The sequence below is a fragment of the Eublepharis macularius genome, chromosome 2, assembly GCF_028583425.1.
Source record: "Eublepharis macularius isolate TG4126 chromosome 2, MPM_Emac_v1.0, whole genome shotgun sequence".
Classification (NCBI taxonomy): Eukaryota; Metazoa; Chordata; class Lepidosauria; order Squamata; family Eublepharidae; genus Eublepharis; species Eublepharis macularius.
The window spans coordinates 178,045,721-178,058,334 of record NC_072791.1 but is presented as its reverse complement, the minus strand read 5'-3'; the positions used below and the strand labels follow the sequence as shown (position 1 = coordinate 178,058,334).

The 12,614-nt window shown below is 42.0% G+C and overlaps 1 protein-coding gene across 1 annotated transcript in view; it reads left to right on the top strand.

The window, feature by feature from the left end:
• Positions 1-12,614, top strand: part of LRP1B (LDL receptor related protein 1B) — a 1,076,743-nt gene that overhangs the window by 686,560 nt on the left and 377,569 nt on the right. Inside the window, exons 25-27 of the mRNA XM_054970106.1 lie at positions 3,092-3,296; positions 3,933-4,097; positions 5,360-5,604. Coding sequence (XP_054826081.1) covers positions 3,092-3,296; positions 3,933-4,097; positions 5,360-5,604 — 615 coding nt within the window. The remainder of the gene's footprint in view (positions 1-3,091; positions 3,297-3,932; positions 4,098-5,359; positions 5,605-12,614) is intronic.

Sequence of the window (12,614 nt, the reverse complement as noted above, 5' to 3'; positions counted from 1 at the left end):
GTCCCCCTGGCCACCCGGTGCTGATTGGCAGTCCCTGGCCAGGACCCAACATGGTGCACACTGCTCCACCAAGGCTGGTGGAAGCCCCGGTGCCCTTTAAACATGGTGGCCGCCATGCACCCCTGCCCTCCTCCCTTGCTCCACCTGCAATTAGGTCTCCAGGTCAGTCTAGGGGCCCATGTTTCTCACAGAGAAAACAGAACTGAATTACTTGCAGACACAGTCACACAAAGGAAGCTCCCGTGAAAGTGGCATTCACGTGCTTGGAGCAAGAACAGCCTGCACATGAATTCAGGACTATACATACAGTCCTGCACTTGAGCATCCCTAGGTACTTAGTAATGTGTAGAGAGACTCTGAGCCCTGATAGATCCAGTGTCTTCCTCGAGCTTTCTCTATGATTGCCTACTTTTTCATAAGAGACAGACACTGAAACTTCTGAGGTGACTGTGTAACAGATTTTCTTTCGTCACTTCCTGCTGCCATCTGGATTCCTCAGCCATCCATGGGTCGTGTTTGGCTGTTAACTGCTCTGTACATACAATAAACAGGCATACAGGTGATTGGTAACTTATAGAAAAAGGCAGGATCTCTGTTCATCCATCTCAGTGCTCAAACAGAGATCTTTGCACTGAGGGTTAAGACCAGTATGTTTTCTATTTCCGGCCTAGAGTATTTCAACCCTTTACACCAGCAGTTTGCCAATGGTAGCACAAGAAAATGGAAAGACCTAGAAGTTCTAGGAAGGGAAAATATACTGTTTCAATATATTGTAACCCCCCTATACTGCTATGCCATTCATGCCAGATGGAGGGAACTTATGTTATGGTCTGTAGATAGTATTCAGTGCCTGAGGCCCTAAAAACCAGTAGTGCAGGATATGAGCTGTTTGGTCAAAAGGTGGCTTGACAGGAAGTGGGTAATTCAGCCCCCTGATACTGTATTGGCCCTGCAGAATCCCTCCCAGCTGGGAAGGAAAGAGTTAAATGGGGATGGGAAGGAGCAGAGGTAAGGTCTACATGAATGCCAGTACCACCTCCGCTGACTTTCATCTATCTCTTCGAGAGAAATGCTAAGGCAACTCAGTAACCAGTGTAACTTATAGTATTCTTTTGCTTTTCATTTACTAGCTTTCTGTAATGCCTGTACTGTGTTCTACATACATCTCCATGCTTTTGTTCTCTTATTCTGCAGAGGATGTTTGTTAGTTACTGATTTTTTTTTCTCTTGTAAAAATCTCAGACTCTCATAGTGGTGCCTGGCCATTCATCTACACAGCTAGAAGAGCTAGAGGGATTTGCTAATGCTTGAAGGAAGAATAATGGTTATTCCAAGTGCATGCACCCATTTTCAGTGAGTCAGGGGTGCACAGGTCTCTGATTGATGGCAGGCTTCATGACAGATAGAAAGTAAGGGGGCTAGGATTCCATACAAGCAGGTTCTAGCAACCCCATGTGTACACTTGACCCCCCCCCCAACCTCTTGGTTGCTCACAGTCTGGGAGGAAATGGCCACAGAGCTGGAATTCAGGATAACCACTAGCAGAATACATTATGCAGCTTACAAAATGTATTGTTGTGTAAGTTTAACCTATTGTAATATACGTATCAAATTTATTACAAGGGTCAAAATCCTGCATTCTTCATTGAACACAAAGAACAGGTGTAAAGTCTCAAATATAGGGTTTGATTGCAACCTCTACTCTCCCACCAGGCCCCTGCACATGTTTCTACTCTTGCTTCTTCAGGAAGTAGCATCCACACCAATGGCAAGAGGAAAAGAAGAATCTAGAGCCTTACCCGTACCATGCTTTTCAAGCACATAGGGTGCAGGACTGTGGCCACATTTGGTTGAGCATTGGTAAAAGTGATAACAGATTAATTGATATTGTGCCTACCCTACTACAATGTGCTTCAAAAATATATATTCATACTGAGTGAATAAGGACGATAATAGTTTTTATATTGTACAGAATTTGGTATACCCCTTCAGAAGTCAGATGGTATTATGAGCCTGGGCCTAGTGAGGCCTAGTGGCTCTGGAGAAGCCTGTACTAAAGTGACTGCAGGGCCTACATTTCCCAGGTTCCCTTTGGCCCCTGTGATTGGGTAAGAGGAGATTCTGAGGGGAAAATTGCACCAATAGCAAAGTAGGGAGATGGTGCCTGAGAGTAGGGATAAAAGACCTCACCACAGTGGGAGGGTGTTCACTCCTAGGGAGCAGAGCTGAGGAGCGGCTGCTGCAGACGGAGTGTTCCCTCATCCAAAAGGGGTGAGACAGTTGGAAGCCAGTTGTCTGGAGACAGTTAAGAACAATCTAGTTAGACGCATTAGGGTGTGTTTGTTTGTTTATTCACCAACCATTACTATTCTCTTTATTTTACAAAGTTTGAACACCAGTCATTAAGAAACCTTTTAAATAAAGTTCTTTATTATTCTGCCTGGATCCTCATGCCTCATTTGGTCACATAATAAATCAAACCTACTGGGAAAGAGTAATTGGAAGGGGTCAGATGGGTGCTCTGAGCCCTTCAAAGGAAACCTGTAACAGAGTGGTGGCAGCCTATAGAGAGCTTCCTTGAGCCTCAGCCAGCCAGGTGTGACAGATGATGATATTTTGTCAGTTCCAGTGTCTGCATCTCAGTGATTTCCTGTACATGTCCCCCATCATCATAGTGAATATTTTTGAAACTATTCTACTTTTCACTTTTCTTTACAATAAGAAAAGTTATGGATATGGTTTCTGGGCATTGACTTTACATATTTTATAGCATTATCTTGTAGAATTTAAAATGTTTTATGGTACCTTACAAAAGGTAACACATTATTTAAAGGGTCAATAGGTATTGTGCTGCAGTATCTGTTCCTCTAAAAGAAACTGAAAATATTGTAATGTTTATGAACCGTATGCAGCCAATGGCTAGTACAAACTTGTGGGATCACTAGACATGAGGAAAAATGTGTGAAGATAAATAAAGCTACCATTCAGTTGCATTTTTGACCATATACTAGGGGAGTTTTAAACATCTTAAAAGTTGATTAATGTGTTTATAAAACTCAGTGTTTGAGGATGTCTCCCAATATTTCCACAGGGGTAAGCTCCATTGAAGTGGTGGTCCAACATGGTTTAGCTACACCAGAAGGTCTAACTGTGGACTGGATTGCTGGAAATATATACTGGATAGACAGCAATTTGGACCAAATTGAAGTTGCAAAATTGGATGGCACACTAAGAACAACTTTAATCGCAGGTGCCATGGAGCATCCTAGGGCTATTGCTTTGGATCCTAGATATGGGTAATTATATGTCTTTTATTATTTATTTATTTATGTTATTTATAGTCCGTCTTTCTCGTTGAGACTAAAAGTGGATTACAATATGTAGTTTAATATGATCAAATATTCAAAAAATACTGCAATAGGGTATGGATTACAGAAATTTGAATACAAGCAGAAGCCAATACAGAGTTGAAGACATTGTTGCAACTAAGCAAAAGCAATTTAACATGACACAATCAGCAACACAGAAACTACTCAATAGCTACGCAGTAGTATAGTCCACAGTCCCTGTCACTTTATCAGCATCTCTCTGCACCATTTTCTTTCAGTACTACCATCTTACCTACTCACACTTAATCTTGACACTGGAATGTAAAGATCATGTCTCTATACTACTTTAATATTACAAAACAGCAAGAAAGCATTTTTGTTCTTTAAAGTAGGTTTCTTATATATTTTCAGAGAGAAGAGTAGCATGTATGTGTGTATGTGTTTATGCATATGTATATATATGGGTTCATTTAATAATGTAAAATATTTAATCTATAACAGAGCTACGAATATATTATTATTGTTTTTAAATTGTCAGTTATGTAGAATTCAATATTTGTTTCTCTTTCAATAGCAAGTTTTATTTTGTTTCTCTTCATTCAGAATTTTGTTTTGGACTGACTGGGATGCTAACTTTCCTCGCATTGAGTCTGCTTCTATGAGTGGAGCAGGAAGAAGGATCATATATAAAGACATGGATAGTGGAGCATGGCCTAATGGACTCACTGTTGATCACTTTGAAAAACGAATTGTTTGGACAGATGCTAGGTAAAAAAAAACTGCATTTATTTTAGAATATATGTTAGGTATTATTCATAAGCCTTTTCTATATGACTTTAAGTGTACTCCTAACACTTGGTAGTAAGCTTCATTGGGTAAAATGGGACTGACTTCCAAATACACCTACTTAGGATTGCTACCTTTATGTATGAATAAATAAAGTATGCCAGAGCTGCACCTCACCTGTTGTTTGAGAACTCATGAAGGCTCCAGTCCAGACTCATGAGCAAAATATCAGATTCCAATATAAATGTCTGGTCTGGAATCATATAATTAAGCAACGAAACAAGTTTGGGAACCAGGAAATAAAAGTGAGGCAACCTTAAAAATAAACAGTTTTTCTTTATACTTCTAGCAACTGTTTATGGGTGAATTGCCTTCATCTGGATTAGGAGTTGGGCTAAGATAATGCAAACTGTTTTTTACAAACATGGAAAATAGTTGCGTTTTCTCTAGTTTAAATCTGAAATTTCAGAAACCTCTTTGCTGTTATGATGACACTATCAGAAACATGGTGGAACCCATACACCTTTCTCACATACACTCCATCATCTGTATCCCACTAACTTCTTCCCTTCAGTTAACTTACCTGGTTGCAGCAGTATCTTCAAGTCTTCTTTCTATCTGTAATGCTGTAAAGTAGCTAATACTCAGGTGCAGGGAATCTCAAATATGTAGTTTTCCTAAAATCTTAATAGAGCATCAGATGCCCTGAAAATTACACATACAGAAGCTTTTTGTAACTGGGATGCTATGAACATTTTCATAACAGTCATGAGCTACAAGCCATGCAGTTTCCATGGCATGTTACTGCTTAGGCACCCTAGAAAACTACATGTCCCAGGTCCCTTTGCTGACTTTGTGTGCTCAGAAGTTCAGTTTGATTCCAGAGCAAGAGAGGAAATTCTGGGAAAATGGCACTCATAATGCAGCCAAGTATGATGAATTAGAGAAATTAATTCTCCAAAAAATGTCATTACAAACATTGGTAACTTTACTAGTAGTAATTAGAAAAAAATGCAATATTAGCAATTAGGGGGAAATACAACATTTTTCAAGAGAAATGTAATCTCTGTGTAATTAAAATTTATATAAAATTGCATTTCTTTTATAATTTGTCTAGTATTGTTACAAGGTCATAATTACATTCAGAGACTTTTTTGCATTAGCTTTGATTCCAGTATTCTCTTGTATTACTTTATGATCCTCTTTCTTTTAAAAATTGATACTTGTTTTGTATTATCTTTCAGATCAGATGCTATTTATTCAGCACTATATGATGGAACTGACATGATTGAAATTATACGAGGTCATGAATATCTTTCCCATCCCTTTGCTGTCTCTTTATATGGGAGTGAAGTATATTGGACAGACTGGAGGACAAACACATTATCAAAAGCCAACAAATGGACAGGTCAAAATGTTAGTGTAATACAAAAAACTAGTGCACAGCCTTTTGATCTTCAAATCTATCACCCTAGTCGTCAACCACAAGGTAAATCAAAGCTTTTAATGCTGTTACTCGAATTTACCTTTTATTAAATAGTTTCTGTTTTGGTCTTTTCATTTACATTTAATTTGTTTGTTAAAAGGATATTTCCTAGCTGCTTCTGTTAATTGATAATAATAATTTATTATGTTTTTGACTCTTTATATTGGCAATATGTGATCTGAATTCAGTAGCACCTTAAAAACCAAGAAGATTTTCAGAGTACAAGATTCTGAGAGTCAAAGTTGACTCAGCTTTGAATCTTAAAAGCTTACACCTTTGAAATCTTTATTTATTTTATTTATTTAATTACATTTTTAGACCGCCCTCCCCGTCAGACGGGCTCAGGGCGGTTTGACAACAAATTAAAAACAGTAAAAACATTATAAAAACATTAAAACATCGTATAAAAAACATTAAAATTGGCGGGTGTAGAATATTAAATATTAAAATGCAGCATTGTCCTGCATGGGTGGTGGAAGGTCTTCAGTGGTATGGCCAGCGAGAGGACAGCCTAGCCCCCACCAAATGCCCGGTGGAACATCTCCATCTTGCAGGCCCTGCGGAAAGATAACAAATCCTCCCGGGCCTTAGTTTCCTCAGACAGAGAGTTCCACCAGGTCGGAGACAGAACTGAGAAGGCCCTGGCTCTGGTAGAGGCCAGCCGGACCTCCCTGGGGCCAGGGACCATCAGCAAGTTCTTAGTGGCTGATCGAAGCGACCTCCGGGGAACATATGGGGAGAGGCGGTCCCAAAGGTATGCTGGGCCCAGACCGCATAGGGCTTTATAGGTCAACACCAAAACCTTGAACCGGACCCGGTACTCAACCGGTAACCAGTGCAGCTGACGGAGGATAGGTGTTACATGAGCCATAACTGGTGCTCCAGCAACCACCCGTGCAGCTGCATTCTGAACCAGCTGCAGTTTCCGGATCAAGCCCAAGGGAAGCCCTGCATAGAGTGAGTTGCAGTAGTCTAATCTGGAGGTGACCATTGCCTGGATCACTGTTGTGAGGTCATGGGTCGATAGGTAGGGGACAAGTTGTCGAGCCTGTCTTAGATAGAAGAAAGAGGATCTAACAACCGCTGCAACCTGTGCCTCCATAGACAAGGAAGCATCCAGGACCACCCCCAGGCTCCTCACTCTCGACACCGGCGTAAGTAGCGCTCCGTCGAGAGCAAGGAGCCGGAGTCCCACACCCATGGACCCTAGACCTACATGCAGGACCTCCGTCTTCAAGGGATTCAATCTCAGCCGACTCTGCTTCAACCATCCAGTCACAGCTCCTAAGGCACGTTCCAGGACATCTGGGGCAGAACCAGGCCGTCTGTCCATCATCAGATACAATTGGGTGTCATCTGCGTATTGATGGCACCCAAGTCTGAAACTCCGTACCAGCTGGGCAAGGGGGCGCATATATACATTAAATAGCAGAGGGGAAAGTATTGCCCCTTGAGGGACACCGCACACCAACGGGTGGCGGGATAACAACTTCTCCCCTAGTGCCACCCTCTGTCCCCGACCGTGGAGAAAAGAGACAAACCACTGCAGAGCTGTCCCTCGAATCCCCACATCGGCAAGGCGGTGGACCAACAGGTCATGATTGACCGTGTCGAATGCTGCTGTTAGATCTAATAATATCAGCAGTGCCGACCCGCCTTGGTCCAGCTGTCTATGGAGATCGTCCATCAAGGCGACCAGCAATGTCTCCATCCCATGTCCCGGACGGAAGCCCGACTGGAAAGGATCTAGGGATGAGGAATCATTCAGGAAGACCTGCAGCTGCTCTACCACCGCCCGCTCAATCACCTTACCCAGGAACGGGAGGTTCGAAACTGGGCGGTAACTGACCGGGTCGGTAGGATCCAAAGATGTTTTTTTCAGGAGAGGCCTAACCACAGGTTCCTTCAACGCTTCCGGGAAGATCCCAGAGCTCAGAGACATGTTGACAATGGCCTCCAGGGCATCCCGTAGCCCATCTACGCTGGCCTTCACCAGCCACAAAGGGCACGGGTCCAAGGAGCATGTGGTAGGCCTAACTGCTCGCAGGATCCTGTCAATCTCATCCCCAGAGAGCGGACTGAAATGGTCTAATATCATCCCAGAAGGCGGCCAAGGGGCCTCCAGTTCGCACACTGTATCAACTGTGGCTGGGAGATCACGGCGGAGAGACAAGATTTTATCAGCAAAAATCTCCCAAAAGCCTCACAGCTAATATCCGAATTTAAATTTTGACAGTCCCCTCCCGATAAGGAGACCAGAGACCGAACCACATTAAACAGTTTTGCTGGGCGTGAGCTAGCTGATGCAATGGAGGCTGCATAGAACTCTTTCTTTGTAGCCTTCACTGCCATCTCATAGGCCTTCATAAACGTCCTATAAGATGCTCTTGTTGGTCTTTAATGTGCTACTGGACTCAAATGTTACTGTTCAACTGCAGAGCATCATGGCTGCTGACCTGAATCTGACAATAAGCGAGTATCTCTTGAAATGTCTTAATATTTCTCAGTTAGTAGTGTTTATACATATATAAAATGAGAATTTGTGAACAGTGTTATTGTTGGCTAAATGACACATTAAAACTATGGTGCTATAAAGATCACTAAAACAAATAATAAACACAGAATTAACTACCCTTTGCATCTGCTTCAGTGAAGTATTACGAACGGTTAATTGAAAATCAGAGATTATACTTAGAAGCTTTAGTATCAGGTCAGAACAATAACAAATATGGTTTTAGGATGTGTTGGTACAACATATGCTTTGTTGACCCTAGAATATTTTCATGGCCATTATTTTTAATGGAGAAATAGTGGAGTTGGGAAATTATTTACAAGTTGTTTTTACTGGGGTTTATAAGGGCTACAGAAACGGAGAATTGTCTTATGATTTCAGGGGAAAGGGCAATCAGAAGTAAGTTTCTGTCTTTTTCATGCTACCACTGAAAATAGCAGTATTTTCTATTGTTGTAAAAAGTATATTGCAGGGTTCTGACTGAATTATTTTTATTGCTACCAAAGAAGTCATTCCAAATATAACATGTAAACTTATCTTACATCTATTCAGTAACTATTTATTTGAGAACTATATTATCTGTGGATTACTTCTGAAGAGATTATTCTGAAATTGTAAAAATTGGCCACATCAGAGTTACATTCATTGTCTGTAATGCCATGTTTGATCATTATTTTTTGTTCTGATTGTATGTAGGAAGAGATAGAGAAGATATTTTCCACTTGTATGAGCTAATTGTTAAGTGGTTGGATTACAAATCAGCATTCTGCTGGTTCGAATCCCACTACTGCCATGAGCTCAACAGGTAGCCTTGGGTAAGCCACTCGTCAGCTCCAGCTCTCCATCTGTATTGTGGGGATAATTAGATCTCCCCGTCCTAGAACAATTAACCTCTTTAAAAAGATGTTATCTCATAGGATCCAATGGAATCCTTGTTAAAATAAACTGATATGTAACAATTGATCCCTTCGCTTCTTCTCATGGTGATAGAAGCAAGGGAGATGCAGGGAGCCCACAAGCACACACCATTCCAGTTTCTCCGCTGTTGTGCAAATAAGTAATTCTGGTGTACAAATAACATCTAATAAGTATCCATTCCACTCATTTTCATTACTGATGTTCTCTGGTAATTTGTTTCTTTTAGGTTATGTTAGTGTCATTTAGATTCTATTTTACAATAGTTAATGTTAATGGGGAAAATGTGTCAAGGCAACAAAATATGATGCAAAAAGAAAGACTTACTGGAATGATTTTGAAAGGAAGAAATCAAACTAGGGATTTTTGAGTCAAGATAGTATGGTTGTGAAATTCAGTAGCATCACTCATGAAAATACCATAGCATTTATGTAAATTAAAATACAATGGCTAAACATTAATCAAATGAGCCGAGACCTAACATGTTGCTTTCCCTAAACATTTTAGTTCACACATATCTATGGCAATGATTTAGAAAACAGTCATTGTTTGCAGAGATTTGCTCTCTAATCATTTGCAGGGTCATCATAATTCATCAGCATCAATGGACTAAGGAGATACAATTTTGCAATGGATGGCAGTGTTAGAGGCAGCTGTCTTATCATGAATGAATTGGTCATTAAGGCTACTGGGAAAAGTCCCAGTGGAGCAAAGGCCTGGTGGACTGCTGCCTGCCCTGGGGCCACACTATCTGACCTGGGTGGGATTCAGAGAAAGCAAAATAAGCTGCTGCCATGAGCTAGGTGAGCAGGAGCAGTGGCTACCCCTGAAGACCTTGTAGCCCCTGCTTCATGGGAGGTATATGCAAGCCAAGCTACCCCCACAACCATGCTGCCATGCCCCCTGCCCAGGGCTGGACTCAGGAATAGACTCCTAAGAAGTGGCAGTTGAGACAGTATTTCTGCAACAAAGCTTAGTGCATGCTCCCCCCATCTCTTGTGCATACCATTCACACAAACTCAGCTTCACAAAACTAAATTATACCACCTGAATAAGGAGTTGCTGGCTACTAAAATGAGGCCTGAACACTTTACCTGGAAGGATCCCAACACCCCATACAAGTCAAAGGAGACCACTGAAACCTGGAATACCTCCAGAATACCTATAGACTTAGGCAACACCAGATACAGTGATTCCTGTTCTTCTCCCAATTTAACTTCCAAATAACCTATATTCATAACTTCCAGAACCAAATAGCTGATGTCCCTTCTAGAGAGCAAGAATGTACCTACAATGCCCCCGCAAGGCACCTTTTCAGCCACACTGCAGCCAGAGAATTTTGTAGCCACCCAGGAAGAGACAAACTGTTTCACCAGGACCTGGGAATAGCAACAGCAAGAACCCAGGGCCCAGGCCTGGCTCCAAGCTGGATGCATCCCTCTCAGGTTCCTAAGGGTTTTTCCAAAGACCTTGGCTTCCTCCAGTTCCAAAATAAAATATACGCTCCTCTAGGAAGAATTTGAGCTGAGATACTGCAAGTATCACAATACTAATACTGGGTACTTGGGAATCTTCAAGACCTTGCATTTGATATCAAGAGAGTGTTTGTGGCCATAATTCTGATCTGATACCTATTGCTACGTGGTGACCTGTGAGACTTGTTGTCAGTCTGAGGAGAAAACAGACAAGCCTGAGGAACTCTTACAGCCACTGACCACACTTCCTGGACCTTAGCACACTATGTCCGTAGATGTCATTAATACTCTATCTTCTTCAGAAGGGTATACTAACTAGACTGGTAGAAACATTCACCAAGATGGCCCAATTCATGGCCTGCTTTGGATCCCCATCCATGAAAGCCACAGCTGGCCTTGTCCTTTGGCATGTGGTGCATCTGCATGCTCTATTCAAGTACATCATCTCAGGCTGAGGGCTGCAGTTCACCTACTACTTTTGAAAAACTCCATTTACCTCATTTCGGGTTCACATCCACCTATGTACGGCTCACCATCCCCAAACAGAAACACATCAGTGCCATTCTGGAACAATACCTTGGATGCTTTATCAACTTCCAATAGGGCAATTGGGCTGACCTCCTACCATTAGTTGAATTTGCCTATAACAATGTTCACTATGCATCCACCAAGCATTCTCCTTTCTTTGCAACCTATGGATTCCACACCCAGTTCTTCTCTACCATTGCAAAATCTAAATCTGTACCAGGTGCATGCCAAATGGTGCAGGAGCTGATCACTGTACATGTGGATCTACGAGAACAGCTAGATCAAGCAAAAGCAGGCATACAAGGACCTGGCTGATTGTAGGTGCCAATCAACAAAAGCTTTGCACAAAGGAGACTAGGTCTGCTTGTTCACTCAGTACCTCCATACTAATTGGCCAACCAAGAAACTATATTATTGGCACATAGGGCCTTTTCCTATTACCCATGTAATAAGTCATGTGCCATACTATCTACAGCTGTCTCTGGCCAAACTTCCTGTATTCCATAGATCTCAGCTGGTTTTGCTCCCCCCCTCCCATGCCCAGAGGGCGCTTGCAGCCATGACCAGACTCCAGCCATCCCAAGTGGATGAGGAGGAGGAATATGATGTTACTTATATCCTTGACACTCAGCAGCACCAAGGACAACTACAGTATCTGATTGACTGGAAAGGGTATAGGCTGGAAGAACACTCATAGGGACTCGCAACTGCTGTCCATGCCCCTGAACTTGTTCAGTGCTTTTGTTGCTATCAAGCCAAGACTACCCCAGATACCCTGGGTGGGGAAGTCTGTTGAGGAGATGATGATGTTGTGATTCTCCTCAAGCCAGCCTTGGGAACAGATTCATCAGAAGATGACTAGAACAAGCCAGAGACCATGTCAGGAAAAGACCAGGAGGCTCAGGGGATAGAGATTATGGGCCCACAAGAAGGCAACATTTTGATTAAGAAGTGCCAGTCTGGCAGTCTGTGTTCTAACTAGATCACTGGTTGAGCGTATATAGTACTTCACAGGATCAAGGCTTAATCAAGCCCTAGCCAGACGAAACCTAGGAACAGTTGGGGCCTCTTATTTCCAAGATATTTAAGCCATGGTCTGAATAGAGAGCCTTCCTGGTTCAACTAGTTCATTACAGTTAGCATGCTTCTGTGATACCTGTGAGCCTGGATCTAGCACATTGCTACTGAGTATGCTTCAAGCCCTTGCTATTGGGCCAAAACACATGCCTTACTCTTTCTCCATCTGGCGGTTGGGGGGTTGGGCCCTTTCTAGGATCATCTCGGCCTTCCAGTCCACCCCTTCTCTTACTACCGGCAACAGGCTAAATTGTAAATTAAAGGAACAAAGAGTTAACTGTTTGTGATACTCATCCTGTATTCATAGGAATATAATTATTTTCCTTCATTATGATATATAAGAATTGAAAAGAAATGATGCACATTATTACATAGCAATAAACAGACACTTTTGTACATTATTATCACCTTGAATATTCTATTCATATTCACTTTTGTGTGATATACCCCTTCCTGTATCCACCGTCAGACATTAAATTTATAATTTCAGCACAGAGGTTGTCCAT